The 23,025-nt window shown below is 39.6% G+C and overlaps 2 protein-coding genes across 2 annotated transcripts; one reads left to right on the forward strand and one right to left on the reverse strand.

Annotated features, from left to right (window-relative positions):
- Positions 1-1,926: 1,926 nt before the first annotated feature.
- Positions 1,927-22,595, reverse strand: DHRS7 (dehydrogenase/reductase 7). Its single transcript, XM_009249134.3, has 7 exons — positions 22,332-22,595; positions 13,194-13,346; positions 11,157-11,263; positions 10,121-10,360; positions 7,237-7,359; positions 6,523-6,738; positions 1,927-2,162 (listed from the first exon to the last, which is right to left on the reverse strand). The coding sequence occupies exons 1-7, from the start codon at positions 22,462-22,464 to the stop codon at positions 2,115-2,117; spliced, it is 1,020 nt and encodes a 339-aa protein (XP_009247409.1). The 5' UTR covers positions 22,465-22,595; the 3' UTR covers positions 1,927-2,114.
- LOC129049979 (short coiled-coil protein B-like) lies at positions 16,040-16,664 on the forward strand. Its single transcript, XM_054530976.1, has one exon. The coding sequence runs from the start codon at positions 16,275-16,277 to the stop codon at positions 16,662-16,664; it is 390 nt and encodes a 129-aa protein (XP_054386951.1). The 5' UTR covers positions 16,040-16,274.
- Positions 22,596-23,025: the final 430 nt, after the last annotated feature.

A 23,025-nucleotide genomic window follows, 5' to 3' on the forward strand; every position in this document is an offset into this window, starting at 1 on the left:
CCGGGCATGGTGGTGCAAACCTGTAGTCCCAGCTACTTGGGAGGTTGCAGGAGGATTGCTTGAACCCAGGAGGCAGAGATTGTGGTGAGCTGAGATAGTGCCACTGTACTCTAGCCTGGGTGACAGAGTAAGACTCCATCTCCAAAAAAAAAAAAAATTAAAGATTTTAATTTATATATACCTCTTCTACCATTCATTGGCTGGAGTAGTTGAACAGACATCAGCAGGCACAATGCTAGGCAGGCACTGGAGATTCAGTGACGAATAAAACAAAACTGACCTGGAACCTGGCCTCCTGAAGCTTCTCTTCATCTTTCTAAATTGCTTTCTTTCAAGGCCCACTGCAAGTGACACCTTCATCAGGAAGGGCTTCCACATGATTCTATCTGCAAGTCTCCCTTTTCTGAACTATTATGCTTATAGTCTGTACCAGGCCACATGACATATGTTATTTTGTGGCATTCTAGAATTATTCCAATCTTTTCATTCTTATAATTGATGTGTTGTATTCAATAAATAATGTCGTTATTCCAATTTTCATCACTGGTCACCCAAGAGTCCTCTCTTTATTATATTTTATCCCCATAGTGCACCCCCAGTTTCCTCCCCATCCTAAGTAACCATTACCATACCTAAATATATATCTAATTAGGTTGTATGTTTTCTTGCAAAATGAGCACTATCTTCTGTGCACATATATTTGTGTATGTGAACAGTATTGTGTTAGCGTTGCTTCTTTATTTCTTCACTCATTACTATGCCTCTAGTACATATCCATGTTGTTATGTATGCATTTATTCCATTGCTTGTACCTGCTGTACCTCATGGTGTACCTCTACCACATGTCATCTTCCCCCTTTTCCAAGGACAGCCACTTGGGTGGCTTCCAACTTGCCCAACAACTATTCTACAGTTATTTTATGTATGTTACTTTGGCTCCAGCTCAATTGTGAACTGCTTGTAGATAAGGACCGTGTTTTTCTTTACCTGTTACTCCTGCTGATTTCCTATTAGTGCCTGTGCATGTTTTCTGCTGTAAGGTGTTAAACATTAAAGTAAAATTAATAATAGTAGAAGTAAGGAGCTGCCAGTGGAATCTTCCTGAGCTGAATCTAATCATGGCTTTACCCCTTAATAGCTTTGTGACCTTGACCTTGGAAAAGTAAAACCTTGTTACTCTTTCTTCATCTATCAAGGTAGGTAATACAATCTATCTTAGTGGGCTGTTATGAGGAATGAGTTAATTAACTAATACTAAGCATTCCAATAGAGCAGAAGACATACAACAGGTGTTTAATAAATAATAGGTGCAATGAATCCTACCTACTACTTCAAATTACAGCCATCTGTACCTGTAAACTTTTCTAAGAATATAAGCATCTTGGAGGTAAGTTCATTTCAAATACTTCTTTATATCTGCTCATTACCCAGCATTCTGCTTTGTGTGAAATATTCTAAACATTTATGTTGTTATGGTTTGGATGTTTTTGTCCCCTCCAAAATTCATGTTGAAACTTAATCCCCAAAGCAACAGTATTAAAGGATGTGGCCTTTAAGAGGTGACTGAGTAATGAATGGGATTAAATGCTCTTTTGAAAGCATTTTGCTCCTCTTTCCCTTCTGTCCCTTCCACCATGTGAGGACATACATTCCTCCACTGTGGAGGATGCAGCAATGAGGTGCCATCTTGGAAGCAGAGATCAGCCTTCACCAGACACTAATTCTGCTGGTGCATTGGTCTTGGAATTCCCAGCCTCAAGAGCCAAGAAAAACAGATTTCTACTGTTTATAAATTACCAAATCTGTGGTATTTTGTTATAGCAGCACAAATGGACTAAGACAAATCTGTTAACTTAGATTTTAAGCATATGTGCTAAAGTATTTTAAAAGGTTATTTTATCCAAGAATATAGTATGAGTTAATACCTTTTTTGCAAGATTCATGGCAATCTTTTATTATTTATTTTTTATTTCATTCCATGTTGGAAGCAAAGTCATATCTATTAAAAAGTAAAATCACAAATTAGTCTTTGATTATTCAGAAGCATAAGAAGATTGCTGTTTTCATGTTTTCCATTTCTCCCTCCAGTGGCTTGAAAAGTACAGGTGCTCTTTTCAGTCATGTTTTGTCTTAAAGATTTTAAAATAAGAAGAGTCTGCATCCTGTAAAAGAGGGACAGAAACATGAATCAGTACCTACTCTTATTTACCCCAGTTTTTAACATTTAAGTCCTTCTGTTTTGAGGAGCTGTATCATTATGATTCACTATTAAGAATCTTTACAAAACTTCAGAAACTGCTTAAATTAGAATTTAAAAATCATAGCCAAAATTCTAGATGTACACAAAAGTACTTCTAATGAGTTTAGCATCATCTCTGGTTTAGAGGAGGTATAAATAGCATTGGACTGCAATGCTAAATTCTCTATAATGACTTTTCTGGATCAGCATATCATACCTACACTGACTTGCCCTAATAAATAAAAACAATAAGTCAGATTATGTAAAATTGAGATATATGGGAGATAACTCTTTAAAATTATTTGTGGCCAGGCAGGCACTGTGGCTCATGCCTGTAATTCCAGCACTTTGGGAGGCCGAGGTGGGCAGATCACCTGAGGTCAGGAGTTAGAGACCAGCCTGGCAAAACCCCATCTCTACTAAAAATACAAAAATTAGCTGGGCGTGGTGGTGTGCACCTGTAATCCCAGGTACTCAGGAGGCTGAGGCAGGAGAATTGCTTGAACCCAGGAGGCGGAGGTTGCAGTGAGCTGAGACTGCGCCATTGCACTCCAGCCTGGCCAACAAGAGGGAAACTCTGTCTCAAAAAAAATAATAAAAAGAAAAAAAAATTATTTGCAAAACTTTTGTATATTGCTTAAGGAATAAAACAAGGCAACCTGATAATCCCCAAGATGTGATGTTTCTTTTCAGAAGATATGCATTTACCACTTTCAAAACTTTGCACTAAGAAAGACAAAATAATAATAATGATAATACAAAATTCAGTGTAGCCACTGTTCTTGATCCCTAAAAATAATAAAGATTCATAAAAACAAAATTCCAGACATATAGACTAAAGAAGCAAATTCTAGTTAACAACAAGTACTATTAGCTTGAAATAAGCTATGCTAGCATTTTCTTAACTTAGATGCTTATCAATAAGAAAATTTATATATATACATATATATATAAAATATAAAATAATGGGAGAGAGGAAGAGTACAGACTATAAAGAAGGAGGTATTATGTCCTAAAAATTGCTTTGAGAAATGACAGAATGCCCAGCTTATCATAATAAAGAGTGACAAAGTGGTAAGACTATATAATAAGCAATATTTCAAAGATGGTGGTAGGAATAAAAAGGCTGTCATTTTTTTAGAAAAACCTAGATGTAAAAAAAATGTGAGATTTGCTAAATGATGTTTATATTTTACAGTTAGATATTCTCTAAACAAAACAAAATACCCTTCATATGGACATTTCTGGAAGTACTACTACAGTGGGACTGAAATTCTCTAGTCCCTGGTCCCTCTTTCCCCTCTGAAAAAAAATCACTTCTATAATATATTGTTTCTCTGCCCTATTATTTAAATTGAGAATGTGAACCAGTACAGACATTATGGAAAATATGGAAATTCCTCAAAAAATTAAAAATAGAATTACCATCTGATCCAGCAATTCCACTTGTGGGTATAAATCTAAAGGAAATGAAATCAGTACCTTGAAGTGATATCTACACTCCCATGTTCATTTTAGCATTACTCATAATAGCCAAGATATGGAAACAACCTAAGTGTCCATTAGTGAATGAATGGATAAAGAAAATGTGGTGTGTGTGTGTGTGTGTGTGTGTGTGTGTGTATGGAATATTATTCCACAATGGAATATTTTTCAGCCATAAAACAATGGAACTCCTGGCATTTGTGAAAACATGGATAATTAGTGGACATTAATGCTAAGTGATATAAGCAAGATACAGAAAAACAAGTACTATGTGATTTCACTTATGTGGAATCTAAAAAGTCATACTCAAAAGCAGAGTAGAATGATGGTTGCCGGGAGCCAGAAGATGGAGCAAATGGGGAGATCTTGGTCAAAAGGTACACATTTTGGCCAGGCACAGTGGCTCACACCTATGATCCCAACACTTTGGGAGGCCAAGGTAGGTGGATCGCCTGAGCCCAGGAGTTCAAGACTAGCCTGGGCAACGTGGCAAAAACCCATCTCTACAAAAACTACAAAACCTAGCCAGGCATGGTGGTGTGCGCCTATAGTCTCAGCTACTCAGGAGGCTGGGGTGGGAGGATTGCTTGAGCCTGGGAGGTAGAGATTGCAGTGAGCCATGATCACACCACTTCAGACTCCAGCCTGGGTGACAGGGCGAGACCCTGTCTCAAAGAAAAAAAATGGTAGATATTTTCAGTTATAAGATAAATAACTTATGTTATTATAACTTACAAATTCTAAGGATCTAATATACAGCATGGTGACAATAGTTAATAATACTGTATAGCATATTTGAAATTTGCTAAGAAAGTAGGTTTTAAGTGTTCTCACCACACACAAAAAAAGGTAACTGGGTGACAGATGTGTTAATTAGCTTGATTGTGGTAATCATTTTACAGTGTATATTAGATCATCACAATGTATACCTTAAATATATATAATTTTTATGTGTCAATTATGAAGAAAATCTTTGATCATTAAGGAAGCTGAATATCCTGCTATATCTAACTCAAACTGAAAAGGGGGAAAAAAGCACAATAGCTAACACTTAGAACACTCCAAGTTGTGTTTTAAGTGCTTTTCATATATTAAATTCATGTAATTCCCATAACAATCCTGTGACTGGGCACTATTATCATCATTAATCTCCATCTTATATTAATAGATGGGGAGACTGAGTGATAGAGAAGTAACTTGCTTTATGGGCATGGGGCAGAGCTGGGATTTGAACCCAGGTAGCCTAGCACCAGGCTGCATGCTCTTTGCCAGGAGGCTGTGCTTCCTCTGTAGTAAGGTGGCCTGTCCCTCTCAACTCTTTCCATCACTGGGCACAAAGCTACTGCATCAGCTGTCTTCCATATTTAAAACTCAGGTATAATCTTTGATGAAGCTCTACCTTTAGAGCTTCTACCCACACTACAAAGTCCCAACAATACCAAAACACTTATAAGGGATCTGGCCTAAAGCAAACTGTTCCACATTACTACTTGGTAGAAAACGAAAAGCTCCTTTGTGATTTTTCACACTCTGGACATTTTAGTGTGTCATGACCCAGTCTGATAACCTTTTATGTCTCTTAAGCATTTTGTGATGTTTGTAACTTTTTACCCCCTAATTCATTTTCACTGTCCTGCAAAGAGTTGGAATAAACCAAATGTCTAACAATTAGTAGATTGCTTAAATATTTGCAGATATGTATAGTATGATCTTGTTTTATAATTCTTTTTTATCTATCAATCCCTATTGATTAATTTCTAAAAGAAGGTGGTAACAAAGTATATCAAACGCTAACAATAAAAACCATCCTCAGCAATAATCTTTTGCTGTATAATCATCTATAATTTTTGGTTTACTTCATTACATTTCCTACACTGTCTATAAATTAAATTCTTTTGAGGGTCACAATTTCTCAGAAATGGTTAATAGTATTCCCTGACTAATTGCTATAAAGAATGAGTGCTGAAAGAATGATAATCAGCATATTTCCTTAGACAGGGGAATAGGCACATCTTAGATGTGCTGAGTACTTCAGGAATGAGGTAAAAGTGCATGCATCTGTTTTAACAACACAGTAAGTGCTTTGACAGGAAAGCATAGGGGCTGGGGTGCACTTGGTCCTGCGGAGAAGTGGGAGGGAAGGCCAGGTACCATTCCAAGGAGGTGACATGGGAGTTGAGACTGGTAGGATGGGTAGGAGTTGGTGGGGAGAAACAGTAGGGAAAAAGCATTTTGACACACACACTGGTCAAACAATATGTATAGAAGAAAAAAATGGCAATCTTTGATTTAATTTTACCTTGTAAGAAACTTCTTTCTCCAAGACTAGTAATAATTTATAGTAAACCAAAAGATACGCATGGGGATAAAATATTTTTTATTTATTTTTCTTTATATCATGAGATTGATGGAGGGTTAGAAAGGTTTTTTGTTTTTGAAATAGAGTCTCGCTCTATCACCCAGGCTGGAGTGCAGTGGCACCATCCTGGCTCACTGCAACCTCCGCCTCCTGGGTTCAAGCAATTCTCATGCCTCAGCCTCCCGAGTAGCTGGGATTACAGGCATGCACCACCATGCCCGGCTACTTTTTGTATTTTTAGTAGAGATGGGGTTTCACTATGTTGGCCAGGTTGGTCTTGAACTCCTGGCCTCAAGTGATCTACCTTGGCCTCCCAAAGTGCTGGGATTACAGACATGAGCCACTGCACCCAGCCAGAAAGTTTTTTAAACACTGGAAAATTCTGTACCTTCCTGCAAGACTGATGCATATTATTAAGGAACTTAGAAATTGGTCTTACCACACCACTCTTAAAGTTCTCAATCCTTTTCTTCCCCATCTTGTTGGTTATCCACCAGGCCCAGGTTGGCATGTATTGCCACAAATATGTTACTAACAAGAAAGGTTGTTCTGAGATCCAAACTTCTTTCAAATCATTGGCCATGCTGATTAACATCAGCCGCACACAACGACTGGTTGTCATCTTATGGGACTGGTCTCCATTATTGCCTATAGTCTAAGAAAAGTTAAAAATTAAGTGAATTTGTCCAAGCGATTTCACATAACTTTAAGCTAGAAAGGACTCAAATGCCGTCTAGTTGAGTGGTTCCTTTAATGGAGCTTCATGCCCCTTAGGAGTCTCCATAGGTACTAATGGGAGTTTATAAACTATTTGTAATATTTCAAAAAGCCTAACAGAAACCATATGCTTACTAGATACTATAGTGCAGGCTAACTAAAAGAGAAGATTCTTTGCTTTTAATTAGAATTGCATCACCCTGATGTGCTTAATGACAATTATCACTTTTGTAATAAAAATCAAACTATTAAGACAATGCATTTAGCAAATGAAATTCCATAAACAATTTTCATAATGGCAGGAGTTGTTTTGTGAATAATTCACATAAAAGCACTTCTAAGACAAAAACTCTGATATACAGTGATACAACACCAATATATAATGCCAATATACAACTAGTAAACATTCAAATTATTCCCAACTAGAAATTTTTACCTTTGTGACTTCTCCAGCTAGGGAATTCTCCACAATATTTGATTGCACAGGTCCTGGGAAAATGTTAGAAACTATTATACCTGGGTATGTGGCAAGTTCTGTTCGAAGGCCATTAAAAAAACCCTAACAGGCAAAAAACAAACAAAAAAAAAAAAAAGGAGGAAAAAAGGCAAATAAATACAGACACATATCTCATGATTTATCAAAATATGTTCTAAAATGTGTGAGTAAAGGACAGGTAGTGTAATCATGCAAGCTTATTAGGCACTTTTTTTTATTATTATATTTTAAGTTCTAGGGTACATGTGCACAACATGCAGGTTTGTTACATATGTATACATCTGCCATGTTGGTGTGCTGCACCCATTAACTCGTCATTTACATTAGGCATATCTCCTAATGCTATCCATCCCCACTCCCCCCACCCCATGACAGACCCCAGTGTGTGATGTTCCCCTTCCTGTGTCCAAGTGTTCTCACTGTTCAATTCCCACCTATGAGTGAGAACATGCAGTGTTTGGTTTTTTGTCCTTGCAATGGTTTGCTGAGAATGATGGTTTCCAGCTTCACCCATGTCCCTACAAAGGACATGAACTCATCCTTTTTTATGGCTGCATAGTATTCCATGGTATATATGTGCCACATTTTCTTAATCCAGTCTATCATTGATGGACATTTGGGTTGGTTCCAAGTCTTTGCTATTGTGAATAGTGTATTAGGCACTTTTAACCATAGACTGGAGGCAATCTAGAACAGACATTCTCAGCTCTTTCCAGGTATAAATGGTTCACCCCCACTGATAGTGAGGGGTCTTCCCATCAGTGATTTTTATGGTAGGCATGCATTGGATAGGTAAAAAGAAGTATCCCTGAAGATTCTGATACACCCTCTTCATACCAGTCCTCCTCTCCCCACTCCAAAAGTGGTGTATGTCCTCCACTGAGAATCACTGAGGTCGGGTTTCTATTTATTCCCCAAAGTAGTCTAACGTGCAAATGTTTGGGGCAAAGGTGAGGAAGCTGGGATTAGTACTTCACAGAAAGTATCAGAAAGAATGAATTCAACTTTTTCCATTTATATTACTATTTTAACAGTATTAATTCATTTTAGCAAACATTTATCTTTTTGGGTAATAAGAGGGTACGTGGCTAATTAAAAATGTAATATGATTGCCTACTGAATGACTTGTGTAAAACAGACTAGACCTTCTAGACTTAAAGATACTGACCATTTCTAAACCAATGGGGAGTAAACAAATCTACTGCCTCTCATCTCTTCCTAAATTAGGATATGTTCCAAGACTACATTGTTATAAGGCTGGGTTATCTATTGAAAAGCCTAAACAGCTAACCCACAGTATATCTGTATATGATCCAAAAATGTTGAACAGTTATCAGCTCTGAAATGCTGACCCCAACAAACAGAGGGGCTATGAGGGTTTATGATCAGAGACCAATACAGTGCCAGACTTAGAGATGAACCCCCCCCCAAAAAAAAGCTTGATAATTGAATGGAAAACTCCCATAACTTTAACCTTCTGCCTCTCTGTAGCAAAAGAGGAGAGAGGACACCAAGCAAGCCAATACATCAAATGCTAAAATCTCTCCTTGTTTGAAATCACATCTAGTATTGTGTGTAAACTTTTCAATGATAAACAAGTTAATTCTGTAGCTTACTGAGAATCTGAGAAGGAAATGTGCTCTTCAAAAAGAGCTTCCTGGTAACTACAGTCTCAACCTGCCACATTTCATCATAGGATCAAATCCAGTAATAAAATAATGAGTCTTGGAGGGCAGGCCAGACAGCTCATCTGTGTTTACTGAAAGCATCCGACATATCTTATGAGACACATGGTGCCAAACAGATGGGTGGCCGCCCTCCCTCATCTGCCTGCCTGAGGCTTGCCCAACTGCTCCACAGGAAGTGACTGATGCCTGTTACTAAATATGAGGAAATCATCAGTATAGCATTCTGCTTCATCACTGTCTGCAATTGTCTGCACTTTGCAGCAGAAAAAAGTGTCCTAAAGAACCAAAGCTTCAAATTTTCATGAAACCATTATGACCATGTAGCTATTGCATCTCATTATTCCAACAGTGAAACATTCTACTTAAACTGACTTCAACAGCATTAAATATAAATTTTGTGTCTTCCTTAATCATTCTTTTCCTATTGGCCTTATAATTTCTTTATATCCAGTCTTAAGCCACCATTAAAAATTCATCCATTTCTAATATTTACACATCGTAAGTTATGCAATCCAAATCAAGCTTCTCTCCTTGCCTCTGCCTTGACTAGATTTTCTTCTTCCAATGAAACCAGAGTGAATACAGCCAAGATTTTTCCCAGTAAGGATATGAGACCAGGACTAATCATCCTGTGGGAAGTACCTATTTCTGACATGCGTATATAATTAGACCAGGCAAAATAAACACCAACTACAAGGGGCAAGGAAAAGAAGTCACAGAAATGGGGAGGAAAAAGTACATCCTGAAGTGTATGTAGAAGAAAGGAGAAGTGGACCCCCAATTTTCCATGAAGATGTGGTAGGAATAAGGATAAGGTGAAGAGTAACATGTTAACTAGATGATACACTTTTTGAGGGCAGAGACCACATCTTATTATCTTTATATCCCCAGGGTCTGTTGTAGTGCATGGCACAATGCAGTGCTTGATACATATTTATGTGTTCAACAAGTTAGAGGCATGTGTGGATCAAGTCTTTTTTAGCATCTACTGGGGGTGTCCTCTACCAAAAGTCTCCTTGGGTCTCTCTGTCTCCCCACATCACTTCCCAGTTCCAAGGACCTCACACAGTGATGGCCATATCCCCCATATACACATTTAAGTCAGTTCTATCAGAGTTGAGTTTGAGCAGCCTTACCCGGAGAGCATGCTTGCTAGCACAGTATCCAATGGAAAGAGGTGCAGATATGATTCCCAGGATGCTATTCACAGTAACAATCTTTCCTTGCTTCCTCTCAATCATGTGAGGCAGAACACATTTTGTCAAGGACACCGTCCCTAAGTAGTTAAGCTCTATTAGCTTTCTGTAGACATCCAAGCTGGTATCCATGCACAAAGAACGCTGGGACATTCCACCATTGTTGACAAGAATGTCGATCTAGTTAAATAAAATCAGAAAAGGGGTGTTTGGGGGATGTCCTGTGGATAGATTGATGGAATTCCTATGGATAGTTGGTTATTTTGTTAACTTGAAGAATCAATGGAACAATGGTATATTTCCAGAAGTCAGCAATTAAAAAGATAAAATAAAACCCTGAATTTACCTGTGGAATTAAATTCCCGTTTTAGGTGACTTTTTATGAAAGTTAATAATTGTCATTAAACTAAATAAAAGCAGCCAGCCGGGCACAGTAGCCTGTAATCCCTGCACTTTGGGAGGCCGAGGAGGGTGGATCATGAGGTCAGGAGTTCAAGACCAGCCTGACCAATATGGTGAAACCCCATCTCTACTAAAAAATACAAAAATTAGCTGGGCGTGATGGTGCACGCCTGTAATCCCAGCTACTCAGGAAGCTGAGGCAGGAGAATTGCTTAAATCCAGAAGGCGGAGATTCCAATGAGCCGATATCACACCACTGCACTCCAGCCTGGGCGACAGAGCAAGACTTCGTCTCAAAATAAATAAATAAATAAATAAATAAATAAATAAATAAAAGCAGCCATGAATTTTTAGCTTCTTTTGTTCTACATGGAGGAATTTGTACTTGTTAAGACATGAAAAATACTAATTCCATAACGCCAAAGACTCAGAGATTAAGGGGCCCAACTCATGGGCCCGATCTCACTGCATGGACCCCACTTGCCTAAAGCCCTTTGTATGACAGCACCACGGATGGGAATCTCTTCTGCAGTTACTTCAAAGCAAGACTGTATCAATATAAGATGCTACTTACTTTACCAAACTCCTGGAGAACAGCTTTGGTAGCCGCTTCATGGGAACCAGTGTCGGTCAGGTCAAGGGGCAAAACAAGTATATCTTTTTCTTTTAAATTGCCATTCTCTAAATAAAGACAAAAATTTGTGTGGAAGTCATGCCATAGTTCAGTCAAGCTCCTTGCTACTCCCACTAACACCCATCCTGGAACAGGAGTTGGCAACAAACTCATTTCTGGGCGGCCCTGTGAAAATTCCTCTTGGTAGTCAGGAAGAGGACTAGTGGTTATATCAGACAACAAGCTGGCTGGCCTCACAGGAAGTAGAATGGCAACTTGAATATGCAGTCTAACTTTACAACTTGATTTCTGGTAGAAATCAAGATTATACTACAAACTAGAAAAGAGCAAATATTTTAGAGCAATTTCTTTAGAAGTACAGAGGTACCTTTGTTTTGTGATAGGCTCACAAAGATGAGTTGCTCTTCTACACACAAAACAGCTACTTGTGCTTAAAATCAGTAAGAAGCTCAGAGTCCTACAGTCAAATGACATATAGAAGCTTCTCTCCAGAGGCTAAGGATTCCTGGAGGTAAACAGGGAAAAGGACACATGCCTGAAATTCCCAACCAAGAAACATGCTGCTGCCTTGTGACTGGCTTTCTGTTCATCAAAAGAACAACTGAAACTAATTTTCCTCAACTCTGACCTTGAAATACAAGTAACATTGGTAAGAAAAACAAGCAAGTATAGAAAATAGAAGAGGTAAAAAGACTTCATGGGCAAAAGAGTTAAGTGTGAAATATCAACTGTATTAAATGAAAAAGTGGGCACTACAGATCTGCAAGATAAAAGGAAACAGCCTTGTGCCAGGTAAGAAATGCTAACCTGGTTCATCTACTCCACCAGTACAGGACTTGCAAGTCACAGCAGCAGAGGAACAACTATCAAAAGAAGTGGCCCAGTGCAAAAACACAAGAGGCCTTTCAAAGCAGTATCATGAAAGAGGCCTGTCGCCCTGCTGAGTACTACTGTGGCAACTAACTCTCATTTCTGGGTGGTTAGCTCGATCAGCAAAGTTAAAGATTTAAAAGAATGACAGACAGGTAGAGAGATGGCCCAAAAAATGGTCTGTTGGAAAATTCAAAATTATCTCAGTTTAGGTACTATTAATAAATGTTCCATGAAAAATAATAACTTTACACTTGAGGTTGCTTTCAATATGAACATAATGGCTGGGTGCGGTGGCTCACACCTGTAATCCCAGCATTTTGGGAGGCCGAGGCAGGCAGATCACCTGAGGTCAGGAGGTTGAGACCAGCATGGCCAACATGGTGAAACCCCATCTCCATTAAAAATACAAAAATTAGCTGGGCGTGGTGGTGCACATCTGTGGTCCCAGCTACTCAGGAGGCTGAGGTACAAGAATCACTTGAACCTGTGAGGTGGAAGTTGCAATGATCACACCATCGTACTCCAGCCTGGGCAACAAAGTGAGACTCCATCTCAAAAAGAAAAAAGTAAACATAACTACACCAGAACTCAAACAAAAATATTAACACTGTTGCCCTTTATGTGAATATGAAAGTATTACCTCAAGTTGTATTTTTTAAACCTAATTCCATTCCTGTTCTTTTATCCTATATAATAAGTCTTATCCCATATGATTTTAATATCTGATACTTTAATAAAATGAGTAAGGATTCTTCCTAATTTCTATGATCAGATACATGTATGTCATAGATAAGAACCCAACTGTTTTTTCTCTAAGACAAAAATCTAAGTCACTTGGTCACTAAAAATCCACCAGCATTTTATATAATTGTTGGTCACTCCCTAATGCCAAGAGTCAGTGCAAAAAAAGCAAGAAAGGAGGCAGAAAAGAAGAAAAAGGCGACGGCAGCCAATTAAGACAAAAAGGAGAGGATCTGAGACGAAGCACGTAGAGCATTTGGAGCCGGGGGGAAATCTCACTCCTCTCTAAAAGTCCCAAAACTGTATTTGAGTTTGGATTGATTTATTTCTAGGAAGCACCGCTGCTATTTCAGATCTGCTTACCTAGGCATCTTCTTTTCACCCTTTCCAGCTCATGCACTCTTCTGGCTGACAGCACAAGAGAAACTCCTAGTTTAGACAACTGGTAAGCCAGCTCCTCACCAATTCCACTCGAGGCTCCAGTCACCCACACCACCATATCAGTCAGCTCCCATTCTATGGAAGGAATGGCAATGGAAGGAAGAAAATAAGCAATTAATTACACTCATAAATCCAAGATTAGAAAAAAAAAGAAAAGAAAGCCTTAAACAATACCACTAAATATGAAGGCATGATGCATAGAGCTTAAAATTTGAAATATTCTAAGAAAGCATCTCCTTCTTAACTAAAAAAAAAAGCATTAATACAAATCATACTAGTAACAGTTATCAACACAGTATTATATATTACAGAACCTTCATGACTTTTCCAGACTTTACTTCAAGGTAAGCCTTATAACCTCATGGTTTCACTCTAAGGCTCTATTTATGACAAACAGATAAGATAAATATGATAGATAAGATAAACAGGCTAAGTAAATAGAAAAATCACTGTCTGGACTCACTTTCCTTAGCCATTAAATGAGGCATTCAGATTAGATGATGGCTGAAGTTCACATCCAGTTTTTAATTCTATTATTCTAATATTTTGCAATGGAGGTTGATGAAGAATCTAAATATACCAAGTTCTGTGCTGTTGATGGAAACATCCTAGATTTTTAAAGTAGTATTTTCCCCATTTGCCAATCATGCTGATGCCTATCAGCTCAAGCTCATTTTGTAAAAATGCTCCCCAGATGCCTGAGCTTTCATCTTAGGAGAATATAGTAATTCACCCAAGAACAAATGCATATTACAGAGAGATGAAATATTGTACTCTGCTTCTCCAATTATGTTCCTCTTAAAGACTAAAAATGTTACAGTACTAAAGCAATGACAAATGGTTTATTCTTTTCTCCAATGAAAAACTTATTAGCACTGCAGGAGATGATATTCACTGTCTCTCTGAACCCGTAAAGTCACTGTTATGCAAAGTTCCTGTGTGCCTTATTTACTAAAATGTATGTTATTTATCAAAAATATCAAACAAGGTATCACTTAACATCACATTTCCGATTTTAGATCAGAAAAGTTAAAATCAGGAAATGATTGTACTGTTTTAAACTGCTCTAAATCCTAACTGTGATGTTAACAGTACCATCCCTGGGGACTGCCAGGGTTCAAATGCCAGCTCCATCACACACACCACTGAAATGCTCCCAGGTGAGAACTCGGTGCCTTAATTTTCCACAACTGGAAATGTGATGAATAAGAACACATCCTTCACAGGATTGTTGAGAAATGAGTTAAAACATGGAAAGCACTCGGGGCAGTATCTAGTACATACTCAGTGTTTAATAAATGTCAATTATAATTATTGCTCAAGTTTTTTAATAGATGGACTTTACTACAGCAAAACATAGAACAGTCACTTAATAACATATGTCTCCTAACTTCTCCAGCCAGGAAAACAGTTACCAATTCTAACGGCTTAACGTTTTTACATTACTTCCTATGTACTTAACACATTGTCTACTAAAAGCCTCACTAGAACTGTATGAAAAGGTATTATTATCTCAGTTTTACAGAAAAGGTAACTGAGGTTTACAAAGATTAATTTGTCCCACTAGACCATAGATTCCATTAAGGGTAGGACTCTGTCTACCTTGCTCATTGCTGTGGCCTCAGTGCTTAGCAAGGACTGGAATATTGAAAAGGCTCCATAAATAACTACTGAATAAACAAACACCCAAGAACCCCGGCAGAGCCGGGATATAAGCCCAGGTATATCTAGCTCCAAAGCCCCCACTGTCCACTATTTCATGATATACACATTTACATATGATCAATATTTTAAAACCAACTGTTTCTTAGACATTCAAGAAAATACCACTTGTCCTTAGGAAAGAGGTTTCATGTAAATATCTCAGTTAAGGCCAGGTACGGTGGCTCACATCTGTAATCCCAGCAGTTTGGGAGGCCAAGGCGGGCAGATCACTTGAGGCCAGGAGTTTGAGACCAGCCTGGCCAACATGATGGAACCTGTTCTCTACGAAAAATACAAAAATTAGCCAGGTGTGGTGGCACATCCTTGTAACCCCAACTACTCAGGAGGCTGAGGTGCGAGAATCGCTTGAACCTGGGAGGCAGAGGTTGCAGTGAGCCAAGATTGCTCCACTGCACTCCAGCATGGGTGACAGAGTGAGACTCTGTCGCAAAAAAAAAAAAAAAAAAAAATCTCAACTAAGGATGGAAACATCCCAAATACTATGTCTGGGCTACAATGCTTTCCTGTCATATAATGTACTTTTGTGAAAAGGCACAATTGGGCCACCTTCCTATAGGACTTTATCAAGAACAACATAACATCTATTCAGATAATCATTTATTCATTCATTGACTACTTGTTGTTCCCAAGTTCTGCAATCATCAGACTCTAGAGTGAATATCATTCGTTTTCGAAACACAGGATTTACTAACTAGCGTCGAGCTAACAAAGACCTCTTGATATTTACACAAATAAGCAAATATTTATAGCTGATGGTGTAAACTTTTAATACAATCACAATTCTGGCCTCTTCCTCCCACCCTGAAGAAACTTTTTTATTTAGCGCCGTTTGTTTCCCGATTCCACAGAATCTGGTACACATAACGGCCTCCCTTTAAGAGCCCCTGAAAGTAGATTCTTAGAGTTGAAAGGAAAGTGATAGTTCAACCCCTACTCCAGGTTGAGAATTCTCTTCTCAAGCCCTTGACCCATCTCTAATTCCCTCACAGGATGAGGAAGCTAATTATCTCTGAAGCTTCAGCTCCTTTTTTGGGAAAGTCTAATCATTCCAGGGATCTTTTTTATACTGATGTGATAAGCTTTTAAATGCTATCAACTGGTAGCAGTGGACAGTAATCCTGCCTTGTGGTTTGACGAAGAAGAAGTCAAACTTCTGGTGTCGGTGTGTCCAAGTGTCCAGCCTGAGGCATCCTCCCCATCCCTTCCTCTCCCAGCACCTCAAACATTCATCATTCATCAAGGATTTTGTATCCAAGGCCTAAAAGTTTGTTACCCAAGATGACAAATATTGACATGGATGCAGTTGATGCTGAAAATCATTTGGAATTGGAGGGAAAAACACAGCTTATTAATCAAGTGTTGGAACTCCAACATACACTTGAAGATCTCCCTGTCAGAGGAGATGCAGTTACGGAAGAAAATCTCAAACTAAAATCAGAAAACCAAGTTCTTGGACAATACACAGAAAATTTCATGTCAGCTTCTAGTGTTTTTCAAACAACTGACACAAAAAGCAAAAGAAAATACAGAATTGAAGCCCTTCTGTTTTATGGAATTGCTGCTGACCTTTCTTTATATGTTGGACAGATTTCAAAAGTGATAGTACCTTTGTTTGTGGTTTCATTGAATATTTATGAAGCTAATGTCAGATGTAGGCAACATTCATAGCATAACAGGAGACTTCCGTAAGTTTGTGTATTATGTTAGTCTATGAGAATATGCAAATGTATTAGAAACTTAATTTAGAATAGCACATATTTATGAAACTTAAGATGAATGTTTTATCAAATTTGCTCTGATTTGTGGGTTTAGCCCTGTCTTTTATTATAGGCTTAGTAAGATATACAAGAAAATAACCATCATGCTGTGAAAAAGTGACCCCAATCAGGTACTGACTGCACAGCTTCATGTACCCTATCCATCTTCTTGGGCCCCTTCTCCACTGGCTTCTTCCTTCCTATCTCCCCTCCCCCAGGGAAAAACTGGTTTCACATTTGTAAAAGCAATTTTAATACTTAATCATCTCTGAGAGTAACCTGAACTTTAATTGTCAAAACTTAACAAAATGAAGACATTTTCTCAGCTAGGGCTTCTCATTTGTGATATTTAATACTAAGATAGAATTGCTGGTTTCTCTTTAATCAATTGAAAACAAAAAGAGGCTATAAAAATGAAGATTTTTCATTGAAACTGAATTGTCAATCTGGGAAGATAATTTTTTGTTGTCAAAAACTTCTTTTTGGCCAGGTGCAGTGGCTCACGCCTGTAATCCCAGCACTTTGGGAGGCCGAGGCAGGAGGATCACCTGAGATCAGGAGTTCAAGACCAGCCTGGCCAACATGGCGAAACCCCATCTCTACTAAAAATACAAAAATTAGCTGGGCATGATGGTGGGTGCCTGTAATCCCAGCTACTTGGGAGGCTGAGGCAGGGAGAATTGCTTGAACCTCTAGGAGGTGGGGTTTGCAGTGAGCCTGCACTCCAGCCTGGGCAACAAAGTGAGACTCTATCTCAAAAAAAAAAAAAAAAAAAAAAAAAAAAAAACTTCTTTTTTTTTTACAAAATTACCTACTTGGTATCTGAAAAGATATAAATTATGGCCGTGTGTGTTTAAAATAGAAAAGCTTAAGGGAAAATAGAAATAGGGTAGAAAAGTAGTTGGTAAAATACTAGTAACCAACTGCAAATATTTTCATTCCAGATTTGTGTTATCTCTGGCACAGAGTAGATCTTTTGGGAAATATATGAGAGTAGATTAAGCTCGACTAACCTGCTTTTTGGTGGGGGGACGGGGGGAGGGGACAAGGCCTGGCTCTGTCGCCCAAGCTGGAGTGCAGTGGCATGATCTTGGCTCCCTGCAACCTCCACGGCTCGGGCTCAAGCCAGCCTCCCACCTCAGCCTCCCAAGTAGCTGGGACTACAGGCGTGCACCATCATGCCCAGCTAATTTTTTTGTGTGTATTTTTTTGTAGATATGGGGTTTTGCCATGTTGCCCAGGCTGGTCTCGAACTTGTGAGCTCTAGCGATTTGCCCACCTCAGCTTTCCAAAGTGCTGGGATTACAGGCGTGAGCTACCGCATCTGGCCAACTTTGACTAATCTTATGTACCACATCTGGAAGAGAACAGTTACAAAGAGTTTGGTCTCAAGGTATATTTCTACTCAGCAGATTAACTTTTGCAAAATTCCTTAAGAATGTATTAGTATCAGAATTGTGAAAAATGAGAGTTTCAGATATACACTTATTGATAATCTTGCTCAGTTTTATCCTGCTTGTTCTCCCAGAATTTTCTGTAAACTCAACTACTCCGTTTACAGAGTTTTAGTCACCTTTAACAATTTTTAAAAATTCAGTTTGCAGACTCCATTTGTTAAGGGAATCAATATCAGAAGTAATACTAAAATGTTATAATAGGAAAAGGGATCCACTAATATAGCTTATGGTTATTAGAGCTGGGCTACTTTTAATAATGGAATAATCTTATGTATAGGTGTAAGAATGACTCACTATATGAATACATACTAATCATATTACAAACATTTTGCATCCCTTTTGTGACCTAGACAGACACTTAAATTGTGTTGCAATTCTGCTTTCTTGTTTTACAAAAAGCTGTTTCACGAAGAAAAGAAAAGAAATCAAACCTGTCTTCCAAATGACAATCCCTCACAGTTGTTAGGGAAGACAGCCATTATGTCTTCCCTAAGTCCTTTCATCTCTTACCTTCTCTAAGGCTAAATAAACCTATCCAATTTCTGCCACCTTCCCTCACATGACATGGTATCAGGTTTCCTCACTCTTCTGCTCACACCCACCTGCACCAATTCTAGTTGGTTAATGTTCCTGTTTATTAAAGGGAGCTGGCTAGGGCAGGACACAGGATTCGGTAGGGTCTGGACAGTGCAGAGCAGGATGAGATGACAAAAATCACTTCCCTTGTCCCTCAGAAGGTAGGGTCTATGAGGGCCTGGACTGTGGCTGATTCAGTCACTGCAGTGTCCCCAGTGCCCAGCACAGAGGCTGGCACATACAAGCAGCTAGTCAGGAGACATCTGTTGTTTGCAGTTGTTGCTTCAGACACTGAAGTGTACAAATGCAACCCAAGGTTGCCTAATCTTCACAGTTGCCACTTCACAGTTGACTCCTATTGAGGTTACTGTTAACAAAAACCTGAGTTTTGCTCACATGTGCTGCTGTTGAAATTTTTCCTCCTCTAGACTTGTGCCATGGATTTTTCTGGACCATTTTAATGTCTAAAATTAGTCACCCTTAAATTTCACCATGTGTGGCTGGGCTTGGTGGTTCACATCTGTTATCCTAGCACTTTGAGAGGCCAAGGCAGAAGGATCACTTGAGGCCAGGAGTTCAAGACCAGCCTGGAACATAGTGAGAGCCTGTTTCTACAAAAAGTTTAAAAATATCCAGGTGTGGTGGTTTGCACCTGTAGTCCTAGCTACTGGGGAGGCTGAGGTGGGAGGATTGCCTGAGCCCAGGAGTTCGAGGCTGCAGTGAGCTATGATCATGCCACTGCACTCCAGGCTGGGTGACAAAGCAAGACCTTGTCTATTAAAAAAAAAAAAATCACCATGTGAGATATATGCTTGGAAATGCACAGAATTTCTCTAGACGGATACAGAAGTGGCAGGAAATGGTGGCTGCCTCGAGAGAAGCACACTAGGTAGCCAGGGCACAAGGGTCAGAGAAAGCTCTTTACTTTTTACTATATATCTTTTTGTATTTTTACTTTTGTATTATGTGAGTGTGCTATTTTTTTAAGTGACAAAAAATAATAAACATACAGAGAAGTCAAGAAGGATTTATTTTTCTTTTTTCATCTTGATAGAGTCTGCCCATCTCTCCAGTCTGAGCTGTTTTGGGAATCTGAGTCTATTTCAATTTTCCTTTAATCTTTTCTTCTTTCTCACTCCCTACCTCCACCAGGAGTCTTTTTAGACTTTTTTTCCCTAAAACTCTCCTGTGAAATGTTAATTCCACAGATATACTGTGTATCATTTATGTACTGTACATATATCTGTGCTTTATACATAAAAGGAGTTCCATAAAGTTTACACCTGCCAGGCGCGGTGGCTAATGCCTGTAATCCCAACACTTTGGGAGGCGGAGCGGGGTGGATCACCTGAGGTCAGGGGTTTGAGACTAGCCTGGCCAACATGGCGAAATCCCAGCTCTACTAAAAATACAAAACTTAGCCGTGCGTGGTGGCTGTAATCCCAGCTACTAGGGAGGCTGAAGCAGGAGAATCACTTGAACCCTGGAGACAGAGGTTGCAGTGAGCCAAGATCACACCACTGCACTGCAGCCTGGCCAACAGAGCGAGACTCTGTCTCAAAAAAAAAAGAAAAAGAAAAAAGCTTACTCCTTAGTTAATAAGCATATGACTAAATTTTAAAATTAAGTTAAATGTTAAATTAAAATTTAAAAGTTATTCACTTCTAACTTTATAACTGTATTTGCTGAAAAACATTTTTATGGTTTTTGAGATAGTGTCTCACTATGCTGCCCAGGCTGGTCTTGAACTCCTGGGCTCAAATGACCCTCCCACCTTAGCCTCCAGAGTAGTTGGGATTGCAGGTACATGCTATCACGCCAGATTTTTGCTGAATAACTTTTATGTAACTTACTTAGATAAATAGCAATTTATCAAACTACATGTGCAAATTTGCAAATTATATAACTACATAATGATAACAATGTAATTAAATTTAAAATCCTTCAAACTGTTCTTTTCTGATAAAAGACAACCGAAAATATTAAATGAATTTCTTACAATTTTCAGTGATCTTAACTTTTAACTTTTCCTTAATATGAGAAAATTAACTTTTAACTAGTAGCTTAGAGATATTCATTCAGATGTTGTCAATAATTTTCCTTTTTAGCACTTGACATAATTTGATGGGTTGAATATTTTTTGTAGGATTAAATAATAAAATATAATCTATTTTCGTTTAATTCTTCAATTCCAAGTGAACACAAAAGCACTAAGGATCAAACACAAACAACGTCTGCAAGGCAGCCAGTGGCAGCCAATAGGCACACATATTCTCCCGCTGAGGTGGAACAATCGATCAAGAGAAAGCCCTTGGTTAATGAAGTTGTGCAGTATTTGGGATTCCTGCTTTAAAAGGAGAAAGCCCAGTCACTTGCCATAGTTTTGTAGCACTGCTGTCGTGTCCATGCTGTGTATTTTTCGTGAACTCAATGTCAGTGCTGCAAATGCTATACCCAAGAAAACCCAACCAGAAAAATGAAATACTAAGGAATAACATTTTCTCGGGTAGGGTTAAGCTTTGGAGGGGCACAAACCACTGTATTACCAGATTTTTTTTTTTTTTTTTTTGGTCCACAAGAACCATTTCTCATCTTGGGATCAATATACCCCCACTCAACGCCCAACCCATAACGCCCCCCCCAACATAGTCTATCTTTCGAGCTACTGTCTCTTCCAAGCAAACTTTGTAACATGCTTTGAGTGTTTTTATACCAGAAACTTGGTCCAGGGAAACTCCATTTCCCCGAGTCCTTAAGGATCCAAAGCCTAGCTTTCGGTAGGTCATTTAATTTCTCTGAACATCAGTTTCCCTATCTGGAAAATAAGATTAATAATGCCTACCTTGTAAGAGTTGTTGTAAAAGTAAAATGTTATGTGTGTAAAGCGCTGAGCCAACATACAGCAAACATACACGATGTCAAATATTAAGCAAGACACAGATAAAGTGAAGTAGGCAGTATGCCAATAATGATCTCGCTCTAGCAAACTGCCATTTTCAGTTCTTTCTAGTGTTTGACTACAGTGAGTAAGTAGGTGAAGGACTTCGGATTATCTCAGATTTTATTTCAAAACTGCAGGAGTGAGAAGTGGAGGATAGACAACTTCAGGCAGTAGAACGACCGGGCTTCCGGTACTTACAAAGGAGGTTCCCTTACAAACGCAGGGGGACGCTCACTGTTTCTCAAAGTATCGTCCTCTGAGACAACACCAGAATCCCTTGAGTCCTGCGTAAGAAGTCAGAGTCCTCAGGAGCACCGCCGACTCTAGTGCTCTCTTACAGTTTGGCACTCCCTGGAGAGGTTTCCTAGCCTGAATGGCAAGTCCATGCCATCTTCCGACCAGGACAGAAGACAAAGAGGCTTTTTAGCCCTCGCCTCTTCCTCCCCAACCCGCAGCCCCTGCGTAAGGGGCAGCCAGGCCTTCGGGAAGCTCCACGCAACCCACAAAGGACCCGGGATCACTGCGGAACCCCCGGAGACCCGGACACGCCTCGGCAGCTCCGAGCCCGGCCTCCCACTCGGGAGAGGCTTTGGCCGGTCCTCACCTGGGCGTCGTCCCTGCCACTCGGCCCATAGTAGCGTCAGGTCGCCGTCAGCCCTCAGGAAGCGCAGCAGCTGCACCACGAGCAGGAGCAGCGCGCACAGCACCAGCAGCCAGAGCAGCAGCTCCCAGTTCATTGCGGCCGCGCACGCCCAGCTCCGGGCGAAGAAGACCTTCCGCACCAGAGTCGCGTCGCTGCCCTGCGGGATCGCAGCGCCACCCCTTCGGCCAGCCCAGAGCAGCACTGCCCCGGCTCCGCCCAGGGTGCAGGCCGGGAGGAGGAGCCGCTCGGGCGCCCCGGGCTCTGCACTCACGGCCCCACTCGCCGTCCTTGGGCGGCCCGCGCCCTCATGCGCCACACCCGGCGGCGGCGGGCAGATTGCTTGAATTGTCCGAAACCACCCTGGCAACTTGGGGAAACCCTGTGTCTACCAAAAATAAATAAATAAATTTCCAGTATTTTTTAAAAAGCTGATTCAAACATAAGCTACATATTATACTATGTTATTTCCTCTCTGTACAGGGAAACTATCAACGGCCAGGAGACAGAATCATTCTTGCTTGGCCCCTCTTCTCCATTCCTATTCAGAAAGAACATCCCCTTTTCAAGTTTCAGTATCTTTTCATGAGGTCAAGAGAGTGCTGAAGAAAGAGTGTGGCTGTCACTCAAGACCCCACAAGCCAAGGCAATGGTCCCT

The sequence above is a fragment of the Pongo abelii genome, chromosome 15, assembly GCF_028885655.2.
Source record: "Pongo abelii isolate AG06213 chromosome 15, NHGRI_mPonAbe1-v2.0_pri, whole genome shotgun sequence".
Taxonomy (NCBI): Eukaryota; Metazoa; Chordata; class Mammalia; order Primates; family Hominidae; genus Pongo; species Pongo abelii.